Source organism: Erigeron canadensis, chromosome 3, assembly GCF_010389155.1.
Source record: "Erigeron canadensis isolate Cc75 chromosome 3, C_canadensis_v1, whole genome shotgun sequence".
Classification (NCBI taxonomy): domain Eukaryota; kingdom Viridiplantae; phylum Streptophyta; class Magnoliopsida; order Asterales; family Asteraceae; genus Erigeron; species Erigeron canadensis.
Window position 1 is genome coordinate 9,563,359 of NC_057763.1, and position 22,300 is coordinate 9,585,658.

Genomic DNA, 22,300 nt, shown 5'->3' on the forward strand with positions numbered 1-22,300 from the left:
TGGTTGTCGACATCCCATTGGCTCATGGTACTTGAATCATGTGCCCTTGTCTTCTATACCAAATCGGGTATGAGAGAGAAAACTGTTGCTTTGGTCCCAACATGTACCTTTGCCATTCAAGGCAAATTACAGTTGGTTAACCACCATGTGACTTCTTGTCTTCATTTGGTTTGAATACTTCCCGCCATGACAAACATTTGGTCAGCATGCAACCCGCTGAAGAGAGTCACCGGACTTGCTGAAGACTTGTTGACTATACATATCAGCGAGTAAGTCTTGTCAGCGAATCCAAGACTCAACACAAAGAGGGACATAGACGAACCACGATTGAGAAATAGTCCATGGTAAATGGTACCTTTAAGGTAGCATAGAACTCTCTTTAAAGATTGAAGGTGTTTTTCAGAAGGTGAATGCATGAATTGTGACAACCGATTCATAGCAAAGGAGATATCTGGACGAGTGAATGCAAGATATTCAAGTGAACCAACGATCTTGCGATAGGAAGTGATGTCAGCTGATGGAGAACCATCAGACATGGATAACACGTCAGAGGATCCAAGTGGAGTGGTAACATCCTTAGCACCAACCATGTTAACATCACGAAGAAGATCAGCAATGTGTCGATGCTGAGACAAAAAAATTCCAGAGGAAGTCGGAATTACTTCAATGCCAAGAAAATGATGAAGCATGCCAAGGTCTTTGACAGAGAAACGAGTAGCAAGGGTTTTGACAAAACTTTCAACAAAGATAGAATCATTTCCAGTCACAAGTATGTCATCAACATATACAAGGAAGTAGATGAGCTTAGAATCACAATTATATATGAAAAGTGAGGCATCCGAACGAGATTTGATGAAACCAAACCCAATGAGAAAAGAAGCAAGTTCGAGATACCAAGCACGAGGTGCCTGTTTCAATCCGTAAATGGATTTACGCAGACGACAGACTTGAGTAGGAAATTGTTTATTGATGTAGCCTGGTGGTTGTTGCATGTATACCTCTTCATGGAGAGTACCATGCAAGAAGGCGTTATTAACATCAAGTTGCCGAAGAGACCAGTTGTGAGAAAGGGTGATAGCAAGAACCAGGCGTATGGTGGTAGGCTTGGTAACCGGACTAAAAGTGTCAAAGTAGTCCTTCCTGTATTGTTGATGAAAACCTTTCGCAACCAAACGAGCTTTGTATTTGTCAATGGATCCATCTGGTTTGCGTTTGATTCTAAAAATCCACTTGCAACCAATAGGGGTATGAGAGGAGGGAGATGTAAGTTCCCAAGTGCCATTAGCAATAAGGGCATTATATTCAGTGTCCATGGCTTGACGTCAAAGAGGATCTTGAACAGCTTGTTTTACTGTCCGTGGCTCAAGTGAAGGTGGGATTGGATGAATGGTGGTTGTGTTAACAAATGATTGATTGAAATATCGTGGATTAGGTTTAAGAATGCGAGAAGTAGCATCTGGCCAGTACCGGTAGATACAGCGTCCGTGTTAGAGGGAGGGACAAGGTCGTTGGAAGCAGAATTTGATGAGCCAAAGGTAGGGGCATCTGGTGGATTTGATGAGCTAGAGATAGGAGCATCCGGTGGATTTACTGGTGTGGAGTCATTGGAGGTTGTTGATTGAGTGGGCATGGGTGGATTTGAGGAAACGGTAGGAAAATGGACGATAGGGATAGGTATTGGGCTGGATGTAGTAGATGGTTGTGGCGAGATTGGAAGTAACGGAAGATGAGTAGGAAGACGGCTAGGATTTGAGTTTCGGAATGGAAATTTATGTTCAATAAACTGAACATGGCGAGAGTGATACAAGCGGTTGGTGATGGGATCAAGGCATTTATATGCTGCCTTAGAGTTGGAGTAGCCGAGAAAGACACAGGTAACAGATCGAGGTGCGAGTTTAGAGGAAGCATATGGTTTAAGCCATGGGTAACACTCACACCCAAATGGTTTGAACTTGGAATATGATGGGGCAGTGCCATAAAGAGCCTGAAAGGGAGAGTTGGAGCTGAGAACAGGGGTGGGTAAACGGTTGATGAGATAAATAGCCGTTTGAAAGGCATGGGGCCAGAAGTGAGTAGGAAGACCAGAATAATGCAAGAGAGCAAGACCGGTTTCAACTACATGACGATGACGGCATTCAGCTGTTCCATTTTGTTCAAGAGTGTGAGGAGGGGTGGTGAAGTGAGAAATACCAAGAGATTGGAGTAAAGGTTTAAGTGCAATGTATTCACCTCCATTGTCAGAAAAGAGGGAGACAAGAGGATGTTGAAAATATTTTTCCACTAGAGCTTTAAACTGTGGAAATAAGATGGACACATCAGATTTTCTTTTAAGAGGGTAGAGCCATACAAACATGGTATGAAAGTCAACAAAGATAACATAATAGGAGAAACCATCTATGGATTTAGTAGTTGGTCCCCACACATCAGTGTATACAAGTTGTAGAGGTTTAGTTGTATGAAATGAAGTATGATGAAAAGGAAACTTATGACTTTTATTCAATGAGCAATAAGTACAATGAAAAGTAGAAGCTTGAACATTTATTTTAAGACCTAATTTACGAACAATGGAACTTAAAATAGAAACAGACGGATGCCCTAACTTATGATGAAGCTCTAGAGGTGACTTGAGCTTGAGGTGAACGAGGAATGGTGTAGACATCATTTTGGTTGAATCCTTGCATTAAAGGCGCCCCCGTACGAAGATCCTTAACAAGAAAGTGAAAAGGAAATAATTCAACAGAGACTGAGTTAGTACGACAGAATTTAGCAACAGAGATAAGATGACGTTTTAAATAAGGAGAACATAAGACAGATTCGAGGGTAAAAGGTCTTAAAGAGTTGGACAAAGTAGTTGTGCCAGAACGAGTAATTTGGAGAGTAGTACCATTACCAAGGACGATTTCGTCCGGGCCGCCATAATCACTTAGCTGATGAAGACCCGAACTATCCGGTGAGAAGTGATTTGAAGCGGCGGAATCCTTTAGCCACGATGGTGTAGGTTGCTGGCTTTGATGTGTGGTGTTATTTGCTACCGAATTGGCATTCATGATTTGATTATCTCGAGGAAAGCGAGCAAGAGTCCTGCAATCCCTTGTGTTATGTCCTGCAAAACGACAATAGTTACAATATAATGAGGGTCGATTGGCTCGAGCATTGTTGTTGTTTTGTGTTGGCTGATTCTGATAGTTGTTGAATGGGCGTTGCTGACGAATATTCGACTGCCATTGCTGCGATTGTTGCTAGAGTTGCTGAAGTTCCTGGTAGAGTTATTGTTTTGGTATTGATTATTGTTCCTATTGGTAGTGTAGTGGTAAGTTGAGGAACAGTAGTTACGGGTTCGGATGGTTTGAGTGATCGTTTAACCTCAAGAAGAACATCAAATAATTCAGGAAAAGTAATGGTGGTTTCTCTAGCTTTGAGGGCAGCGGTGGTGGCTTTATAGTCATCACCTAGTTGATTCAGAATATGGACCAGGAGGTCTTCATCTTGAACCGAACTTTGGGCGAGTGCGAGGTCATCTAAAATCGACCTCATGTCAAGGAGGTAATCAGTGATGTTACGTGTACTGCAGGGGTTATTGGACAACTTTGATTTGAGTGAAATAATTCTGGATCGAGAAGAGCTAGCATAGCTTGCGGTTAACCGTGTCCAAGCTTGTTGTGATGTTTCAGCAGATGAAACAATGGGCTGAATTTTATCGTCACAGCTTCCGAGCAAGGCACTGAGTAACATCTGATCTTGGCGATACCATTGGATATATGCTGGATTGGGATTTGAATGGGTTGTAGTTTTGTCTTTCTCTCTTGTTGTCGTGGTAATAAACTGCGGTGGAACAAGATGGGTGCCGTCAAGAAACTTGTATAAGTCAAGACCAATAAGTGTAGAAACAACTTGTTTCCGCCATACCGGGAAGTTTGTTGCTGTCAATTTGATCGGAAAGTGTGAGGTAGCTTTGAGTTTGAGAATTGTTGGTGAATTAGATGATTCTGTCATAATGATCGAAACAAAAAAAAAAAAAAACAAAGGTGCTGCTTTTGTGATACAATTGTAAGGAATAAAATAATAATTCCTTATGCTTTGACTACAATATAGTATGTTGATAATTAAAAAATTGAAGTGATCGACCACTTTTGTTTGTGATAATAAATTTGATTGAAATTGGACGGTGATTTTTAGGGGTGGTTTAGATGATTGCTCGGTAGAGCAATTTTGGCTCGTGATACCATATAGACGAATGAATGTCGATAATTATTATTGATCCAAGTAATAAGGATAACTATAAGACTAAGAGGAGTGGTGTCGGGGGAAGGAGGGGGCGACTTGTGCCATGTGGCATGGAGGATAAAAAGAGTTGTCCCTCAAAAAGGGTGGAAATGGGTGGGTTTTTAAGTAAGGGGCGACTTGTGCCACGTGACACTTTCAATGATTGGTTTTAATGATTGATTTTTTTTTGTTTTAATTTTTTATGATTTTCATATTATTTTAAAAATAACAAAATTTCTATAAATAGTAAAATAAAATACTAACCATTAAAATTAAAATCCAACACATACAAACTAAAACATAAAAACCACACATCAAACACATAAAAAAAAAATTTATTCGATACACAAACACAAAAAAATAACTAATAACTAATCATCATCGCTAAAGTAGTCATCGACTTCCAGTGGCACGTATAGTGGATGATTTCCCCTCTTGTTTTCCCAAAGATGATCTACCAGATCCGCTAAGAGCATGTTGTGGGTTTGGCTATTTCGTACGGCTTGTGAATTCGCGATCTGTTGCTCCATTGGAGTTTTTTGTTCCCAATACGTCGGGTCTAGTGTCGGGTCTTCATATTGAAGTCTTGACAAAAAGCTTTATCTTCATCCTCCAATATCATATTGTGTAGAGTGATACACGCGTATATCACGTCATGCATCCTCTGCTTGTCCCAAAACCGTGAGGGAAAACTAACAACTTTCCAACGCTTTTTAAGAACCCCGAATGCTCTCTCGATATCCTTTCGCGCCGATTCTTGTTTTTTCTTAAAGTATTTTCTCTTTTCATCAATCGGGTCAGTAAAAGTCTTCACAAAAGTGGAATACTCAGGGTAGATGCCATCTGTCAAGTAGTATCCGGCTTAGTAGTAGTTGTTTGCATAAAAACCCGCTGTAAATTAAACAAAAGCTAATATTAGTTAACAAAAGCATATATAATATATTACTACATATAATATACTTAAACGTTAAGTACGTAATTAACCTGTAGGTGCCAAGCCAGATATAATTTCTTCCAAGACTGGGGACGCCTCAAACACGTTGATGTCATTGTTGGACCCCTGCTGACCAAAATATGCATTCCAAATCCACAAGTCAGTAGACGCAACCGCCTGAAGCATCAATGATGGTCTACCAACATCCCCTCTCGTGTGCGAACCGCGCTATGCGGTTGGACACATCTCCCATGGCCAGTGCATGTAATCAATACTACCGATCATACCAGGGAAACCATGAAGCTGCTCATGCACATCGTATATTCGTTCAAGATCCATAGATGTAGGTCTCCGTAGGTATGTCGATCCATACATTTCATTTATACCTATTTAAATTATTTATAAATACGTAAATGAATTAGTATAACTAAATATTATGTACGTAACTATATAATATGTACGTAACTATTTAATATATAACTAAATATTATGTACATAACTATATAATATATTACTAAATATTATGTACGTAACTATATAATATGTACGTAACTATATAAAATGTAAAATTAATATAAAATGTACGTAACTAAATAATATATAACTATATATAAAATGTACCTTTACAAAAATATATCAGCAACTCCCGGGAAGTCCTAGCCGACATCTCCAAATGCTCGTCAAACAAGTCGACGCTACACCCATATGCTAATTGACGAAGCGCGGAGGTACTCTTGTGTATCGGCATGAAACCCAGCTTCCCACGAACATCCATTCTTTGTTGAAAATATGGATACCTTTCTTCCAAGTCATTTGTAATTCTCAAAAATAGCCGCTTGCTCATACGATAGCGCCGTCTAAAATCCCTCGCGCCAAATACGGGTCGCTCAGCAAAGTAAAGGCAGACCAATCGCGCGTATGCCTCCTCACGTCGACGTTCCAGAACCGTTCTTCTTCTAGGAGAAAGTTGGTCTTCCTCGTCCTCCTCGTCTTCCGCGGCTTGAATCATAGTAGTAACCGTCAAAGCAACGGTACTAAGAATAGCGTCGTCGAGATCGATTGAATCATCGGATGAAGAGGGTGATGGAGGATCCATATCCGTAGTATATGTATATATCTATGTAAAAATGGAAGAAGATTTATGTGTGTGATGGTGTATTATATTTGTATATATGTATATGTAAAGGGTGTAGAAGATGAAGTTATTTATAGGAGGTGGAAGAAGAAAAAAAGAAAAAAAAAGAGCCGTTAATGGCATGGGAAAGAGGAAAAGGCATTGATTTTCGGAATGGTCAAAGAGGAGTCGGGCGAGGTGGGTGAGTCGGGCAAAAGAGAAGTCGGTGGATGGGGGTGGTGTGGGGGGCGACGTCGGGCGGAAAGAGGCGAGGGTTGGCCGAAAAGTATGCCACTCCGTTTAGTCTAAGGTAACTTTGATTGACTAAATAAATAGAATATACAAAACAATATATATTAAGTAACTTCCTTAATATTTAATATTTAATACCAATAGTTAAGAATTATTTATGTCAAATGAACTTATTAATTAATGATCACCAATGATTGGAAATGATCTAGTTTAATTTATGTAAAGTTATATCAGGTATTTTGTATACTTGAGCGAGAAAGAGGTTAGATATACAATATAGTGTGCGAAATAGATTACTACATAATGATGTTTCACATTAAGTTTTTAAGTTACAAATTACAATCACGTACATTACATATATGAGTATTAAAACTCTCTTATTGATTATTATTAGGAAATGACTAAAGTAATGTTCTAAATATAATCACTAAACATAGATATTTATCTCAACATTTGCTCGACCCTCCTCCACGACCACCACCCTCTCATCCACGTCCTCCCCTTCGCCCTCCGCCAGATCCGGCTCTAGATCCAGCTGAAGAAGCAGCAGAGGATCCGGCTTCCGAGCCACCTCCTCCAGACCCAGAACTCGAACTAGAACTAGAGCTCGAGGAGCTAGAGGACGAGCTAGACCCAGAGCCAGAGCCAGCACCCGCACCTGCACCCGACCCTGAACCACCACCTCCCAACCCGATACCAATTCCAGCACCTATACCTACACCTATCCCCCCCAAATCCAACCCTAAGTCCTTTCTTGCCACATGACTTTCGGTCACCATGACCAAAGTGAAAAGTAGAAGCAAATTGACCAAACTAAGTGCCTTCAAGTTCGCCATACTTAAAAAACCAAATGAAGATTTGCTTACCCGCGTATAATGTACCTATAGATTGGCCAATGTATAAATCTCAAATATGTGTTGTCTAGCTTGTTATTTGTGATGCCAAATGGAAGATATATATGTATTTATAGGTGGTTTTTGGTGGGTTGGTGAAATATTAAGCAAGAGTAAGTGGTGGACACATGGATTTGGGATTAACATGCTTTTAGTTAAATGATGGTGAAGGACATAGTTTCGACCCCACTCTTGATGAATTTTGATCGAGGTCCATTTTCGTTATAATTAAATCGTCAAAACCACCACCCCGCACTAATTCGATAAAGATAAGTTTCATATTGACTTTGGTGATATATACTCGCACTGATTTGCAATTTTTTAATTTGTGGTTTTTAGCTACAAAAACAAAGTGAAATTGAAGTGTGAGGGAAGCAAAGACTCGTGGCTAGGAAATGATGTGGCATGAAAGTGGAGATCTCATCAATTTCTTCATTGTTGCCCACCCCACAATCTTCAACTTATCAAAAGATATAGAACACTTCGTTTATTTACTTATTCATTAATTTATATCAATAATGTTTTAAAGATTGGCTAATACCAATTGAATTGATACCTAGTTGATCGGTCGGTTTAATCATATGCAATTTTTTAGTATAAAATTACCATTATAATTCTTTATTTATTAGTATAAACACTTAAACTGACCAATGTTCTGCATTTTCATAGTTAATTAATAATAACTCATGTCCCTTGCTTTTAATATTTCTATTGTTAATTATATTTAATATATATCATAATTGCTCACTTGTTTGTGAAGTATAAACTTACTATATATTTTCGTTGAATTGTAACATTTTTATTTTTTTTTGGTTTTTCATTAAATTTTAAATGTCAGCAACATTTGTATGTAAATGCAAGTTGACTAGTCAACCCAATTTAATCGGTGAGTTTAACTAATGCCGGACACCAAGCTTGTTCAAATAAGATATATAGCCGGTTTTTAAAATATATATTGTCACTACTATTTGAATTCAAAAAAGTGATGTATCACATCTCTATAGGTCGTTTGTGCAACTAGTAAACCATTTTGCCCGATTGCATCAATTTTGGCTTGAGTCATGTGTATGTTTTCTACGCATGGCTTGTCCTTTTACAGATGAAGCCGTCTTCAAATTATAGTTGTTATATTACGTGTCAATACATCATCACATTTTGTTTTCTATAGTGTTTCTAGGAAAAAATGATTCCTACACGAGACTAAGCAAGAAAGTGGATTACAATTTGGGTATAGTTGCTTTTGTTCTACTGATCGATATATTATAATTTTCTGAATATCAATAAAATCTTTATAGATTTATATATTGACGTCTTCTAATAATTTAATTTTTTACACCTATTTAATTTACAAATAAACAAGACTTGGATCAAGTTGTGAACATTTATTGTATTTGAGATGGAGGCTAAGTTATCTGAAAAGTGATGTGTTTGAGATGAAGGTTTTATGTGAAAAGTGTTTGTAAAATGTATATAGTTATTGTGGTTTTGTGATAAATGGGGGTTTAAATAAGAAAAAAAAGGGGTTTCTTTTTGTCCGTTGTAAGTGGGGATCACTTTCTAGCCGTTGAACGGTCGATTTCTCTCAACCCTCCCCTACCTGCGCATGGCTTGAACCAGGCCAAACCCAGCACTCTTACAGCCTATATGATCGGCAACGGTGTTTTTGGCTTGGTTGACCCAACCTTCTGTCAGCCTGTGCTCCACTCCGTGAGTCCTTACACCTTTCAAAAGCATTTACGTCTTATCATTTAAGACGTAAATGCTTTAACCTTCTGTCAACCCTCCCTTTTTTACTTTTAAGTAAAACCGGAAGCAACTTTCACTCTATATTTCCAAGTAAGATCAGTAAAAGTATTTACGTCTTATAACTTTACAATACATCGTATAGTCGGTTAAAGATATATTGAAAGTTACTTTATTTTTACTTTACGTTGTAACTATTCGATGAAAGGCATTATTAAAATTTATACATTTGTACATATCAAAAGTTATAATTTGGTTTAAGAAACACCACCTTAATTTCTAGCTGGTTGCACCATCAATATAACTTTACAATTCATGAATCCAATTAAGATGAAGCAGTTTTGATAGTATCCGAATTGGTGATGCTCGTTTTTTTTCTTATTAGAAAGTTTACTCACTTTACCAAAGGACCTAAATTCCCATTTAGAAGCGAAAGTACTTCAACTTTTTACAACAGTTTGACAAGTATGTAACGATTGTTTTTATATACCATAATTTTTTAAAAGTATATTGACATTTTAAAGTCACACAATTCTCTAATACTCATATTAAAAATATGAAAAGAAAACCTCCAAAACAATTACAGTAAATATGATAATCCTCTACCATCGCTTAAAACAATATCACACGTACTATTTTGCCGAAAATTCAAGTCAACTAAACGTTGGCTTTAATCAAAAGTTTATGAATTGATCAACAGTAGTATTAAATAATCGAAAAGAATAATCATAAATGCAACACAAATAAACACATCATTACAACTGCATGACGATAAATCATAATCATATATAATACATAAACATAACCAAACACTTTTCATTGAAAACTAAGAATGACATAATTTACGAAGTACTATAGTTATGCCTTCAACATGCATGCAATGCATAACTTATTCATAGATATTTAAGTAAGAAAATTGCAGAATTGCTTATTTACGATCTCCACCGTCACCACCTCCGCCTCCATGTCCAGATCCATATCCACTACCTTCACCCGAACCTTCACCAGAGCCGTTTCCACGTCCACCACCTCCTCCTCCACCACCGCCGCCGCCACCACCTCCACCACCCCCGCCTCCTTTGCCTCGACTTCCTGAACTAGATCCAGCATGAGATCCAGCTGACGAACCAGCTTCTGATCCTGCTCCACCTCCTCCTCCTCCAGAGCTCGAGCTAGAACTCGAACTGGAAGAGCTAGAGGAGGAACTGGATCCACTAGAGCCAGCTCCCGCACCGGACCCTGAACCACTTCCACCGAGTCCAATCCCAATTCCCGTACCTATACCTATACCAACCCCACCCAAATCCAAACCCAAGTCCTTTCTTGCTACTCGACTTTCGGATATGATGACCAAAGTTGAAAGTGTAACCAAAATAGCTAGAGAGAGTGCTTTAGTTTTCACCATATTTGAAGACAAACGAAATCCTTAACTGGCAAGACAATTAGGTTAGCTATAGCTTATTGCTTGTTTATTTATCCGAGAGACGTTGGTCTATTTATAGGACGTTGTAGGGGTTGGGTTAATAACTAATTAAACATAACATAGTGTAGTGGTGGACACGCATGGATTCATGATTAACATTATTGTATTATTGGTATTTCGGTGTGTTGAAACGTGGTGAATGAAAATTTTAATATATCATCTTAATTTGTCCCCACCATTGTCGAATTAAGCATTCTGCCATAAACACATCCCAATTCGATATAACACTTATACACCTATTTTACAGAAAGTATACACTTATACTTCCCGTGCGGTACTTTCACTTTTATGGTTAAAAGTGAGTATATTTACGTATACTATAAAAATACCCGCGCAATACGGCGATGTGTGGCAGCGTGGCGGAGGTGGCAGTTGTAAATTGTAGTGAAAACGGTGGCGAGTAAGATAGATAACGGATGTAAAATAAGTAATTTGATTTAAAGAGTTAATTAAGGTAATTTGGTAGCTAAAAGATGTATGTCATAAATGTTTTAAGAGATTAAGAGATTCCAAAAATAGAATACCTAAGGGATTATTGATAAGTATATTGTCATATCATAAATAGTGTTTATATCGACCAATGTGTATTATCTTGAGTCAAGGATTCGCTGACCAGACTTGGTCGCTGACATGTGTCGGCAGTAGCGAGTCCACTGACTTTTCTTCAGCGGATGGTTTCTCTCTAAATTGTAAGTCAATGCGGGAAGAATTCAAATAAGAAGAAGACAATAGTCACATGCTAATTTCTTCCAACTGTATTTTACTTTGTAAGGTAAAATATGTAGGTGGACCAAAGGAAGGGTTTTTTATCTCATACTCGATTTGGTAAAGAAGACAAAGACTCCTGGATTCAAGTACTAATATCCAATTAGATCTCGACAACCACCATCAATCACTATCAAGACAAGGTTGTGTTACCCTAACTCCTCCCCAATATTAGGCAACACAACCGCAACACAATGCTTTGTGTTTTATCACCACAAGTGTGCTTTCTTATTCTTTCTTTCTTGTAATTGTATAAGTTTTAGTGGGTCAAAACTTAACAATTTGTATGTTCTTTTTTTCTTGTAAGTCAAGTTCTAATATCGACCCTGTATTCACTATTTAATCAATGATACATATGATTAAACTTGCATAAACTCTTGTAATAGAACTTCGCATTTGTTATTGTTCTTTATTTTTTGTTCTTTACTTTTTTTTATCTAAATTAATTAATATAAGTATTGTAAATCATGGACTGTCAAGTGGTATCAGAGACATTTTTCTAATCTATGGAAACAAGATCTGTTTGCATACTTGTATTCATCTGAATATATGTATTTTTCTTTTCTTCTTTCTTCCTTTAAAAAACTTTTCTTAAAACAAAGATATGTCTAACGTTCCTACTTTTGTAAACAAACGTGACTTTGGTTTTGTGTCAATTCCTCCAAGATTTGAGTCTGATGACTTTGGATCTTGTAAGAAAAGGATATTATTAAACATAGTGGGAGTAGAACCATATCTTATGACCATATTGACCCAAGGTCCATATGTGTACCCACCTTGGTTCGTAGAACACCAAGAGCTACTGCTGATGATCTTGAGATAGTGATAATATGATTGTCACCACTCTTTCTACTGACATCATGAAGCTGATCATTAAATATCTCACCTCTAACCAGGTATGGGATAGATTGTGTAGCATGTATGAAGGTTCTGCTATACTATTGCTACCAAAAGAATTGACCTCAAATGTGCTTATGAAAATTCCTCCAAGTATAGGATAGATTGTGTAGCATGTATAAGTTTTAATCCTTACCTTTTGATGGAATCTTTCAAAAGGATTTGATTTCCTTACAAATCAACAATGCAAACTCTATTAATCTTTGATTATTCTACTTTGATATTGAATAGGTATTCCAAATCCGAAATCCCTAATCTTTGTTTATTGTTTGAGACTTTGTATAATCAACAATACAAACTCTACTAAATCTTTGAAAACCCTAACTCTTATTGATTGTAATTTTATGATTTTTGTGATATTAAATTTTGATTTATGAGTTTGATAATAAGAAAAGCTATAGTAACATTAGGTTTATTCTTTAAGATAACTTCATATATGACGAATTTGACTGCCACGCAGGAGTATTTTGAAGATGATAACATCTAGATTAAGATGTTTTAGTCAAAGACAACATAAGTTGACTCATTTTGAAGCTATAAAGCTTATGTGCAAATATTTAGTAATGGAAATTTGTTAATATTTTTTTCGCTGTTGTTTTGGCTGTTGTTAATTACCTATTTTGTCACTAAAATGTTTTTTTGTTACAATTTCATAGCTGCTTTTGAGATAGTTTAAGTAATGTTTTGCTTACTAAATATGTAGTCCTTTTCAATGATCTTGTTTTGTTGTTAACTAAAGTGTTGTTTTGATGCAGATTTGGAGCTACTCGGGAGTCCTTTTCAATGATCTTGTTTTGTTGCTAACTAAAGTGTTGTTTTGTTGCAGATTTAAGGTTCCCAGGCTGCTGTTTTAAATTGTTTAGGTGATGTTCTGTTTACCTAAAACTGATGTTAATAGTTTGTGTTAACGAACTGTTTTTAGTCCCAGTTAACTAGCTGTTTGGGTGTGGTCAAGGACTATTTTGATGTTATTAAGAGGTTGCTTTTTGGTGTAGATTTGGGGTTGTTTTAGACAGCTATTTTCCTGTTGAACAGTCGATCTAAAAATGTAGTTCGATAGACGTTTGACGTATGCGATAGTTCGTTTGTTTTTAAGGTAAATTTTTCCCCCACTCTATCAAATTCTTGGATCCGTCACTACTAGTTATTCATCTTTTAAAACATATAGCTAAAAACTCATATTAATTTATTGCAATTGGATTTTAAAGCTTTAGTTCATGTGGTAATTAATTGTGATGTTAGTTGTAGACGGCTCTAATAAGAACTTACGGGTTTATGCAAGGCTAGAAAAAGAACTAAACGCAATAAATTCAATCCGTTTTAACAACCCGATCATAATGCATTAATGCTATACAGGTCGAGTATAATTGATCTATAAACCTATATATGTAATATTTACAAATTCGGGTCCCCATGAAATCCGACGACTGTAGGCAGTTCTTTACTTTGTTGTTTAATGTCTAAGCCCGATAATGATAGTTATAATCATAGGTGAACAAGTATGTAAACGGATATATCTATTACATATTTATATAATATGTAAAGAAGTAAACTAAAATTTACAAAAATACTAACGATAAACATAGATGCTGTAACGTGAGTTAAAGAATTTTGTATTCAACGTCCAAAGTTGGTATAATTTATTTTGTTTTGCGAATATGAAATTGGGTTATTTAAGAACTCATAAATAAAAAATAATTCAAGAACTATTCTGGGTTAATTATTTTTTTTTTTCTTTTTTTCTCTCTTTAATTAAATAATAAAATTCATCCAAATCATTCAAAATGTTTTATCTCACAAACTGTAAATCATTAGACGAAACAAAAACATGGGTAGTCTTAAAATTTCGTCCTCTTTCATTAGAGATCCAATTCGATATAATTTTGACGATTTTTTAATTTTCTTTTTTTTCCCTCTTCTACTTGTGTATTTGTACATGTGTAGAATCATTGTTTTCACATGTAAATTAGTAAATAAACATATGTACACAACAATGAAGGTTAAGGGCGGAGCCATGATGGCCAAGGGCGGAGCCCGTCAGTCCATGGCGGAGCCATAGCGCCTAAGGGCGGAGCCCGTTAGGTAGATCACCCATCATCGGTCACCCCCTATGATCTATCATCCTCTATGACCTATCACCCCCACTAGCTTTGGTTTGTGAATATCCTTAAGGGCAAAGCCCGTTCCGAATCATAACTTTTGTTCAACCTACACATGTGTAAGTACAAAAAAAAAAAAAAAAAGTCATCAAATTAAAGTATATCGAATTGGATCTGTAATGAAAGGGGACAAAATTTTAAGACCACTCATGCTTTTTGCTTCGTCTAACGATTTACGGTTTGTGAGATAAAACATTTTGAATGATTTTGGTGAATTTTATTATTTAATTGAAGAGAGAGAAAGAGAGAAAACATGAGTGGTCCAGAATGGTTCTTGAATTTTTTTTTAATGAGTTATCAAAATAACTCACCCCTATATAATTCTAACTGTTATGTAATTATCATAAGGCATGTGATTGAAAATAAAGCTATTCGTGTTATGGGTTTGCATCATGATCAAAGACATATACTTGAATGTCAAGTATAAGATCAAATTATGTTTATATTTTAATTTTTAATTATCTTTCATAATAATTTTTTTAATATGTCTCAACTAATAATGACAGTGATGAACCTATGACTATTGCACTACAACTTGCAATATATAACACTTGAAACCGTATATCTTTAAAATTATAAGTTTTTATGATTTAAAATGTATGAAGATTTAATATTGATAATATCGCAAGTTTCGTGTGCAATGTTAAACACGGATCTAAAATATAGTTTTATTATATACGATAACAAGAGAATACATGATTTGAGTAAAAACGAGCAAACAGAAATTAGCTTGTATTTTATTAATTTAAAAAAATGCAATAGAATGTGAAAAGAAGCAATATATTGTGGCTGATGAGAAAAGCGCATATCGTGCGAGTGGAGGTTCACATAGTAGTGGCAAAAAATAACATCATTGATAAAAATTGTTGGCTTGCTTCTCAATCCACAATTCAGGCACTTTATATCATAGTGGAACTATACAATTATTTACTTACGCTTCAAATAAATATTAGTTCCACCATGCAGATAATATTTTTAAATTTTGTTTAAACATGCGTTTAATTAGAAGTATTTTTATATGAAACTGGAAAACCTTAGTCGTGACAATTGTATCTTATCTTTGTTGAATGACAACTTCGTAATACATATATCCGCATTATCAATAATATGGAACTCTCAAACCAGAATAGTCAATTCTTTAACAAAATTTCTTTACATCTTTATTGATAAGCAATCTTAACAAAACGTACTACTTCAAATTAAAAGTGCCCAATAATATGCTTAACGAGGATCAACATCTCGACTAATTGGTAAACCCTTGGTTTCTCGAGATAGTTTTGTTACTACAAGAAAGGAAACACACATTAAATATCTTGACCTGAGATGAACCTCGAATTATGGCGTTATGTGCGATCTATATGTTGGGTTTGTTTTCTCGTTAGCCCCATCAAAATGGCCTATATCCAAGAATCCCTTTAGCTTTTGTTGACTTTGGTGGCTAGTTGCTAAGGAATCATGTGATGCAAATGTACAACCACTATCACTTTGTCATAACAATATATTGATCAAATTAAATTCGTTTAGCCCGAATTTCACATACAGCAACTCAGAAAACCTTCAATCTCCAAAGATTAAATCGTTGAATCGTTCTAATTTTGGGACAGAAGCTTAACAGCATCAGCGCCAACATTAAGGACGGTTGAATTTGTCTCAACTGCTCTGAAACTCAAGTTATAGTTTATGGGGTAGAAAATCTGGTGATATTGTTCTTATTCTGTCTTTGTTTTACTTTCATACATCTTGATGTTTTACTTCAAGTTTATGATGATTGTTGTATGCCTCTAGTATATCTAGGAAATGTCTGATTGTATTTATTTATTATTGGTGATATTAAATTTTAAACGGACTCATGGTCCGGTGGTTTTTACTACCACTTTCAAAGGTCCTTAGGGTCCGGTAATTGTATACTTCCTCTTTCCCACTAAAAGTGTCATATTTGAAATTTTCAAATCTAACATTTCTAACTTTGACCTTAAATAATTTTTTTCGTGTTAGATAACGTTTGATGAAAGTTATATAAATTGATTGTGGTTTAAAAGGTGTTTTCATTGTTATAACTTTCATCAAGTTTTATATAACACAAAAAATATATTTACGGTCAAAGTTTATAAACAATGATTTTGAATATTCAAAATATAACATTTTTCATGGGACCGAGGGAGTAATTTTCATCAACTATTATTTAATACACAAAAAGATATATAAGGTCAAAGTTGAAAAAAAAAAAAAAAGAAATTGATAATATAAAACAACACACATTTAAGACGAATGCGGCATGGGATGAACCTAGTACTCTCGAAATCCATTTTTAATCCGGCCCTTATATAAATGTGGGATATGTAAGACCCGAACCCAACTGGATTCTTTCAAGGTTAAAGGCTTCAACAATTGGTCATCAACCAGATTAATGATTAAGGTATGTAAGTACACATTTTGTATTAATGGCAAATCTAAACTATTTGTGCTCACATGTAAAAATGTTTTTGTCTTAATAAACTTTCATAATATGTATTATGTATAAAATATTAGGTATATTAAAGTATTACAATGAAATTAATAAAACAATGCAAAATTTACGACTTGGTCATTATGTGCCGATCAACTTAATTGTGACACGGCCAATTGCTATCTCACAATAGTATCGAGCTAGGCTCTTATTTACGACCTGATTTGGCGAAGGCTATATATATTAAGCTATGAAATCTATCATTCGATCAACATTCATAATTCAATAACAACAATTATATCAAAACGTACTGCAACACTAAAAACACTAATATTACAAATATATAGGACAATAAAGAAATTAATGAAGTACCATTGCGTTTGCTATCCCAAACAAATAAATTCAAGCCTTAACGACTAAACTTTCAAGCCTTAACTAGAAAAAAGAATAGCTTGTTGGTTGTTTGTTACTCCAAAAGGCGTTGGTGTATTTATACTATTACGTTATAGCTAGGAGTTGCATGGTTAATAACGATCGACTAAACTTTCACACTATGTAGTGGTGGACTGTTGGATCAGGGATTCGCTGAGGGACTCAGCGAGTGGCTCATTCAGCGAGCTGTCAGCAAGCTGTCAGCAAGCTCATACATCTGCAAGCATAATCTATCTTCAAAGTCTAAAGGATATGTTCAATGACTCACCGTCCAGTATTTGTTAGTCAAATATGAGCGGGAATTTGAAGATTAGAAGAATGGTCCCAAGGACACGTGTTGAAAGATCAAGATGAAGACATGTGACCTTGTACTACTTCGGTGCAGTGAAGTTTCTCTTTCATACCGTTTTTGGAAACAAACAAGATGAAGGAAAGAGGCTTCTGCAGATCTGAATGATCCACCAATAGATAGTTGACAACCTTCATGTGTCAACATCTACTAGGGTAGTCATGTGATTCCTTATCTGCCTATAAAAGGAATCACTTGACCTAGCTACCAAAAAACTGGTTGGTGTGTTCCACAGTTTACCTTATTTTCTCTAAGTAATTTGTTAAGTTTTTGTGTGTTCAAAAACTTAACATATTTTTCTGTTTATTGTTTATTGTTGTTGTTATCAAAAAACCATTCATGTTTTCATCGTTTAGTTGAAATACATAAAACTAAACAAAGTTCTTTACATCTCATCTCTGTTATTGTTATTTCGTATTTACATTATAAGTTAGTCAATACAAGCAGTGCATTAGAGGACCATCAAGTGGTATCAGAGCCACCGTTCCTAAATTATTGGAACAAGATCTGTTTGCCTCTTGTGTTTACATTATTTTCTTTCTTTTCTTCACAATTAAATCTAAATTTTTTTCTTTTCTGTTTTTAAAAGATGTCGTCTGTACCCACTCTTGTTAACACGCGTGACTTTGGTTACGTTTCTATTCCTCCAAAATTTGAGCCAAAGGACTTTGGTTCATGGAAGGAACGGATGTTACTACACATAGTGGGTGTAGAACCATATCTTATGACCATTCTAAATGAAGGTCCTTACATTCCCACATATGTTCAAAGGACACCAGGTGCAACACCTGATGCTCCTGAAATTGTAACAGATCTAGTCAAGCCTGAAGTCCAGTGGACTGAAGAAGAGCGAAAGCTCGTCAATCTTGACTCAAGATTGAAAAACATAATCATCACCACCCTTCCCACTGAGGTGATGAAACTAGTCATTAAATTCCCCACTTCAAAAGAAGTTTGGGAAAGACTAGTAAGCACTTATGAAGGGTCAGCTGACTTGATTAAAACCAAGAAAATTGACCTCAAACGTGCCTATGAAAATTTCTTTTCTCTTCCTGATGAAAGTCTCGAGGGCACATATACCCGATTTAAAGGGTTGCTCAATGACATGACAAACGTTGGCATTACTCATGACAATTTCGAGGTATGCCATAAGTTCATCGATTCTCTTCCTCTAAAATGGCAGAATCTTAGACAAATCCTCCGTACCACCAAAAAGATTCAAGAACTGTTTGAGGAGTTGTTTGGCACTCTTCAATTTGAAGAGAAAGCCTTGGCTCAAAACATTAGAGCCTCTGCTGAATCTAGGAGACATGCTGGCTCCTCTTCTGCTACCAGCACTTCTGCAAATCCCTTAACTGACCCTCTTGCTCTCATCTCTTCTGAGCCCATCTATCCCAATGATGGTGCCAGCACCTCTTCTCTTCCAGCATCTTTTCAAGCTCTTGTTGAAGAGCTTGATGCTGAAGAGAAACAGGAAATGTTCAGTGATTTTGTTGAATTTGCCTTAATCGCTGGAAAGAAGTACTCCAGGAAATGGAACAACCGTAAGTCGGTTGCTCCATATAAGCCTCCTGTGGATAAATCACAGGAGGAATGCTGGAAATGTGGTAGAGAAGGCCACTATCAAAAGGAGTGCAGGGTTTCTATCCCAACTCCTGCTGCTCCAAAATCTAACTCATCTAAAACTGCTGATGAATACAGGAACAAGTATTATCAGCTCAAAGCGAAAATGGCTGAAACTGAAGAGGCCAAAACACCAGGCAAAGGTCTGGTCGCTGAAGAGCATGACTGGGCTGATTCAGATGACTCTGATGATGAGGAGTATGTTGACGCCATGTGTCTCATGGCTCTGGCTGATAGTGATGCGCTGACAAAAGACCAAGTCTCAACAAGTCAGTGGGTCAACGTCACTGTCAAAAAGGTACATACTCTTCTTTCAACTGCTGATGAGGACAAAACCAAAATTCTTGAATCCTTGTCATGTGATCTTCAGTTCGTAGAAACTCTGCGTGCTGAAGCTCACTCAAAACTCCTTTCAGTAAGTTCTGAATTGAGTGAAAAATCTGATAAACTCAACAGACTAAAGAATGTTCATGTTGAACTTCAGTCACATGAGTTGCTGACTCAAAAACTTCAGCTTGAAAATGAAAAACTCAAGCTTGAAGTTCTCAACCTCAAGAAGATTGTGACCTCTTGGTCAAAAGCTTCTAAGTTTCATCATCAATGTCTTAATGAACAAGTCCCTGCACAAGTTCAGGCAGTGATAGGTGGAGATTTTGAATCTGCTGCCTGTATCGCTGACATGTTTAAAGATGATGTGAAACCGGAAATCTCAATTCCTCCTTCTGGTATTACTTCTCCTAAGGAAATGAAAAAGTGGTATTTCGTTAAAGGAAATGATTACCACACTGAAATGGACGCTGGATCCTCCACATCTCTCTCCAGCGACCCTTCAAATTCTTCTGAAGCTAAAGTAGTTAGCTCATCCTCATCCTCAAATAACATATTTTCCCATTTGCCTATTGGTGGCATGATGCCACACGAAGGCAAAATTCAATATTCTCCAAATAAAACATTTCATGGAGACATTTCAAGTGATGGGTACAAGTCCATCGCTCCTCAGCCCCTTACTTTGAACAGCTCGCTGAGGCGTGCTATAGTCATAAGGAGCAGCAACGTTACTTCTTTTAAAAGTCTCAGACTTATTCATAAGGAGCACGCCTCAGTCTATCCCATCAAATTCTTTTCCTTCTAAAATCTTAAGTGCTGATGTATCTCAGCATGAACGCCTCATGGAGAGACGTGTAAGGTTTGGAGATGTTAGGTTTCATAATGAAGGCTCATCTCAAGCCAAACCGGTTGTCCATCAGCGGGCCTCTCATTCTTCTCCACCTCGATCAATTCTGAGACACCCAACTCCTCTAAAAAGTAATGTGCCTCAGTCGGTCAACAGACCAACCACTCCTCAGCGAGGAAACATTCCTCAGCAACAAATGAGGAATACAACTCCTCAGCAAGGAAACATTTCTCAGCAGCGACTAAGGAGTGTTACTCCTCAGCGAGGAAATGGTTCCCAGCACCAAGCAAGGAGTGTGACTCCACAAAGGGGACACTTGCCACATCAGCAAGTGAGATCCTCCACTCCCAATAAAAGACAGTTGTCTTCCCAGCAGTCACAATCGTTTATTCCTCTTGTGGAATATCTCCCTCATAGGCAAGGGAGGTCTTCCACTCCTAATTGATCTTCTAGATCCACCACTCCCAATAGGGTTCTTCAATCCAAGACTTCCTCGTCTCAATCTGATCTAAAACAAGCCTGGAGTGTGTTAAGAGGCTCACAAGTGGCCTCCTCTTCCACTCCTCGTCTAGATGACCCCACTGGCAAATCTCTCTTGGGTCCCCCTCCTCTCTCAAAGAATTCTCGCAAGCAAAAATCAAAGCCTAAGTCCAAGGCAAAGACTAAGGCTTCAACCTCTTCTGACCCAAAAATTATTGAACTTGCTTAACAGGTCAATGACTTGTCTTCTCAACTTAAAGAATTCCTTCTTAGCAATCAACAAAGCAATTCCTCTAACAGGAAATGATATATTTGTGGCATGAGAGGACACATTGCTACAGATTTCTATAACTCAAGAGATGCCCCTGAAGTTGTAGTGCAATCAAATGCTCACACTTCAGCCTGTGCCTCTCTAACCAACCCTGCCTCATCTTCCATAATTAGTGAGAGTCCTCCAAATGAATCTCTCTTCATTGACATTGGGTCTGTGGGGACTCATCAATCTAATCTTGCCAACTATATTGCCTCTCAACGCATTGAGATTCCTCATTCTCAGAATGTCATCTCCAATTCGTGGGGACGACCTGCAATGCTGGTTGAGTTCAGTGCTCCCAACGTTGTTAGCAACTCAGTGGTGCTTCAAGAATATGAGAATAACATGATGCCCACTGATGAGAATGACAGAACTCATATGCTTCCTGACTTAGGAAACCACCTCACCCTTGAGGAAACTTTCTCCGCTGAGTCTTCCTCCACCACTGATGCACCCATCATTACTTCTACTGACATTCCCGTCAGTGAGTCTGAAAGTGGACCAGACTAAAACCTTCTGTCTTATCCTTGCAGGGTTCACTGGGAAAAGGTGTGTGGTATTTGGACAGTGGATGTTCAAAACACATGACTGGCTCAAAGACCTTGTTGGATAACTATGTAGAGGCTGCTGGCCCAAGAAAACGAGATGTATATCTCGTTGACTTCACTCCTATCAAAACTGATAGTGAGACTTGTTTCTTTGCCAAGTCAGCTGCTGAACTAAATTGGTTATGGCACAAGCGTATGTCGCATGTGAATTTCAAAACCATAAACTCACTGGCCAAAAAGAACCTTGTTCGTGGCCTTCCTCCTCTCCCTTTCAAAAAAGATAGGCTCTGTGGTGCTTGTGAAAAAGGCAAATGCAATAGAGCTACTTTTAAAACTAAACAAGCCAACTCTGTTAAGGGTTGTTTTCACCTTCTTCACATGGACCTTTTTGGTCCAGTGAATGTCCAAAGTTTAAAGGGTAGTAGATACACT

At 37.0% G+C, this 22,300-nt stretch overlaps 3 protein-coding genes across 3 annotated transcripts; all 3 read right to left on the reverse strand.

Moving 5' to 3' along the window:
* Window positions 1–5,425: 5,425 nt before the first annotated feature.
* On the reverse strand, window positions 5,426–6,293 carry LOC122591476. Its single transcript, XM_043763743.1, has 2 exons — window positions 5,819–6,293; window positions 5,426–5,583 (listed from the first exon to the last, which is right to left on the reverse strand). Exons 1-2 carry the CDS (start codon window positions 6,291–6,293, stop codon window positions 5,426–5,428), a joined length of 633 nt encoding a protein of 210 aa, XP_043619678.1.
* Window positions 6,294–6,816: 523 nt separating this feature from the next.
* Window positions 6,817–7,514, reverse strand: LOC122593996 (counting factor 45-1). Its single transcript, XM_043766468.1, has one exon. The coding sequence runs from the start codon at window positions 7,397–7,399 to the stop codon at window positions 7,049–7,051; it is 351 nt and encodes a 116-aa protein (XP_043622403.1). The 5' UTR covers window positions 7,400–7,514; the 3' UTR covers window positions 6,817–7,048.
* A 2,451-nt stretch (window positions 7,515–9,965) lies between these two features.
* On the reverse strand, window positions 9,966–10,682 carry LOC122593585 (glycine-rich cell wall structural protein 2). Its single transcript, XM_043766015.1, has one exon. It carries the CDS (start codon window positions 10,602–10,604, stop codon window positions 10,128–10,130), a length of 477 nt encoding a protein of 158 aa, XP_043621950.1. The 5' UTR covers window positions 10,605–10,682; the 3' UTR covers window positions 9,966–10,127.
* Between the last annotated feature and the right edge of the window lie 11,618 nt (window positions 10,683–22,300).

Excerpts from the sequence above, each read along its gene's own strand:
- LOC122593996 (XM_043766468.1), bottom strand. The coding sequence starts at position 7,399 with ATGGCGAACTTGAAGGCACTTAGTTTGGTCAATTTGCTTCTACTTTTC.
- LOC122593585 (XM_043766015.1), bottom strand. The coding sequence starts at position 10,604 with ATGGTGAAAACTAAAGCACTCTCTCTAGCTATTTTGGTTACACTTTCA.
- LOC122591476 (XM_043763743.1), bottom strand. The coding sequence starts at position 6,293 with ATGGATCCTCCATCACCCTCTTCATCCGATGATTCAATCGATCTCGAC. Across the intron at positions 5,584-5,818 it reads GCTGATATATTTTTGTAAAG|GTATAAATGAAATGTATGGA; the intron begins GTACATTTTATA and ends TAATTTAAATAG.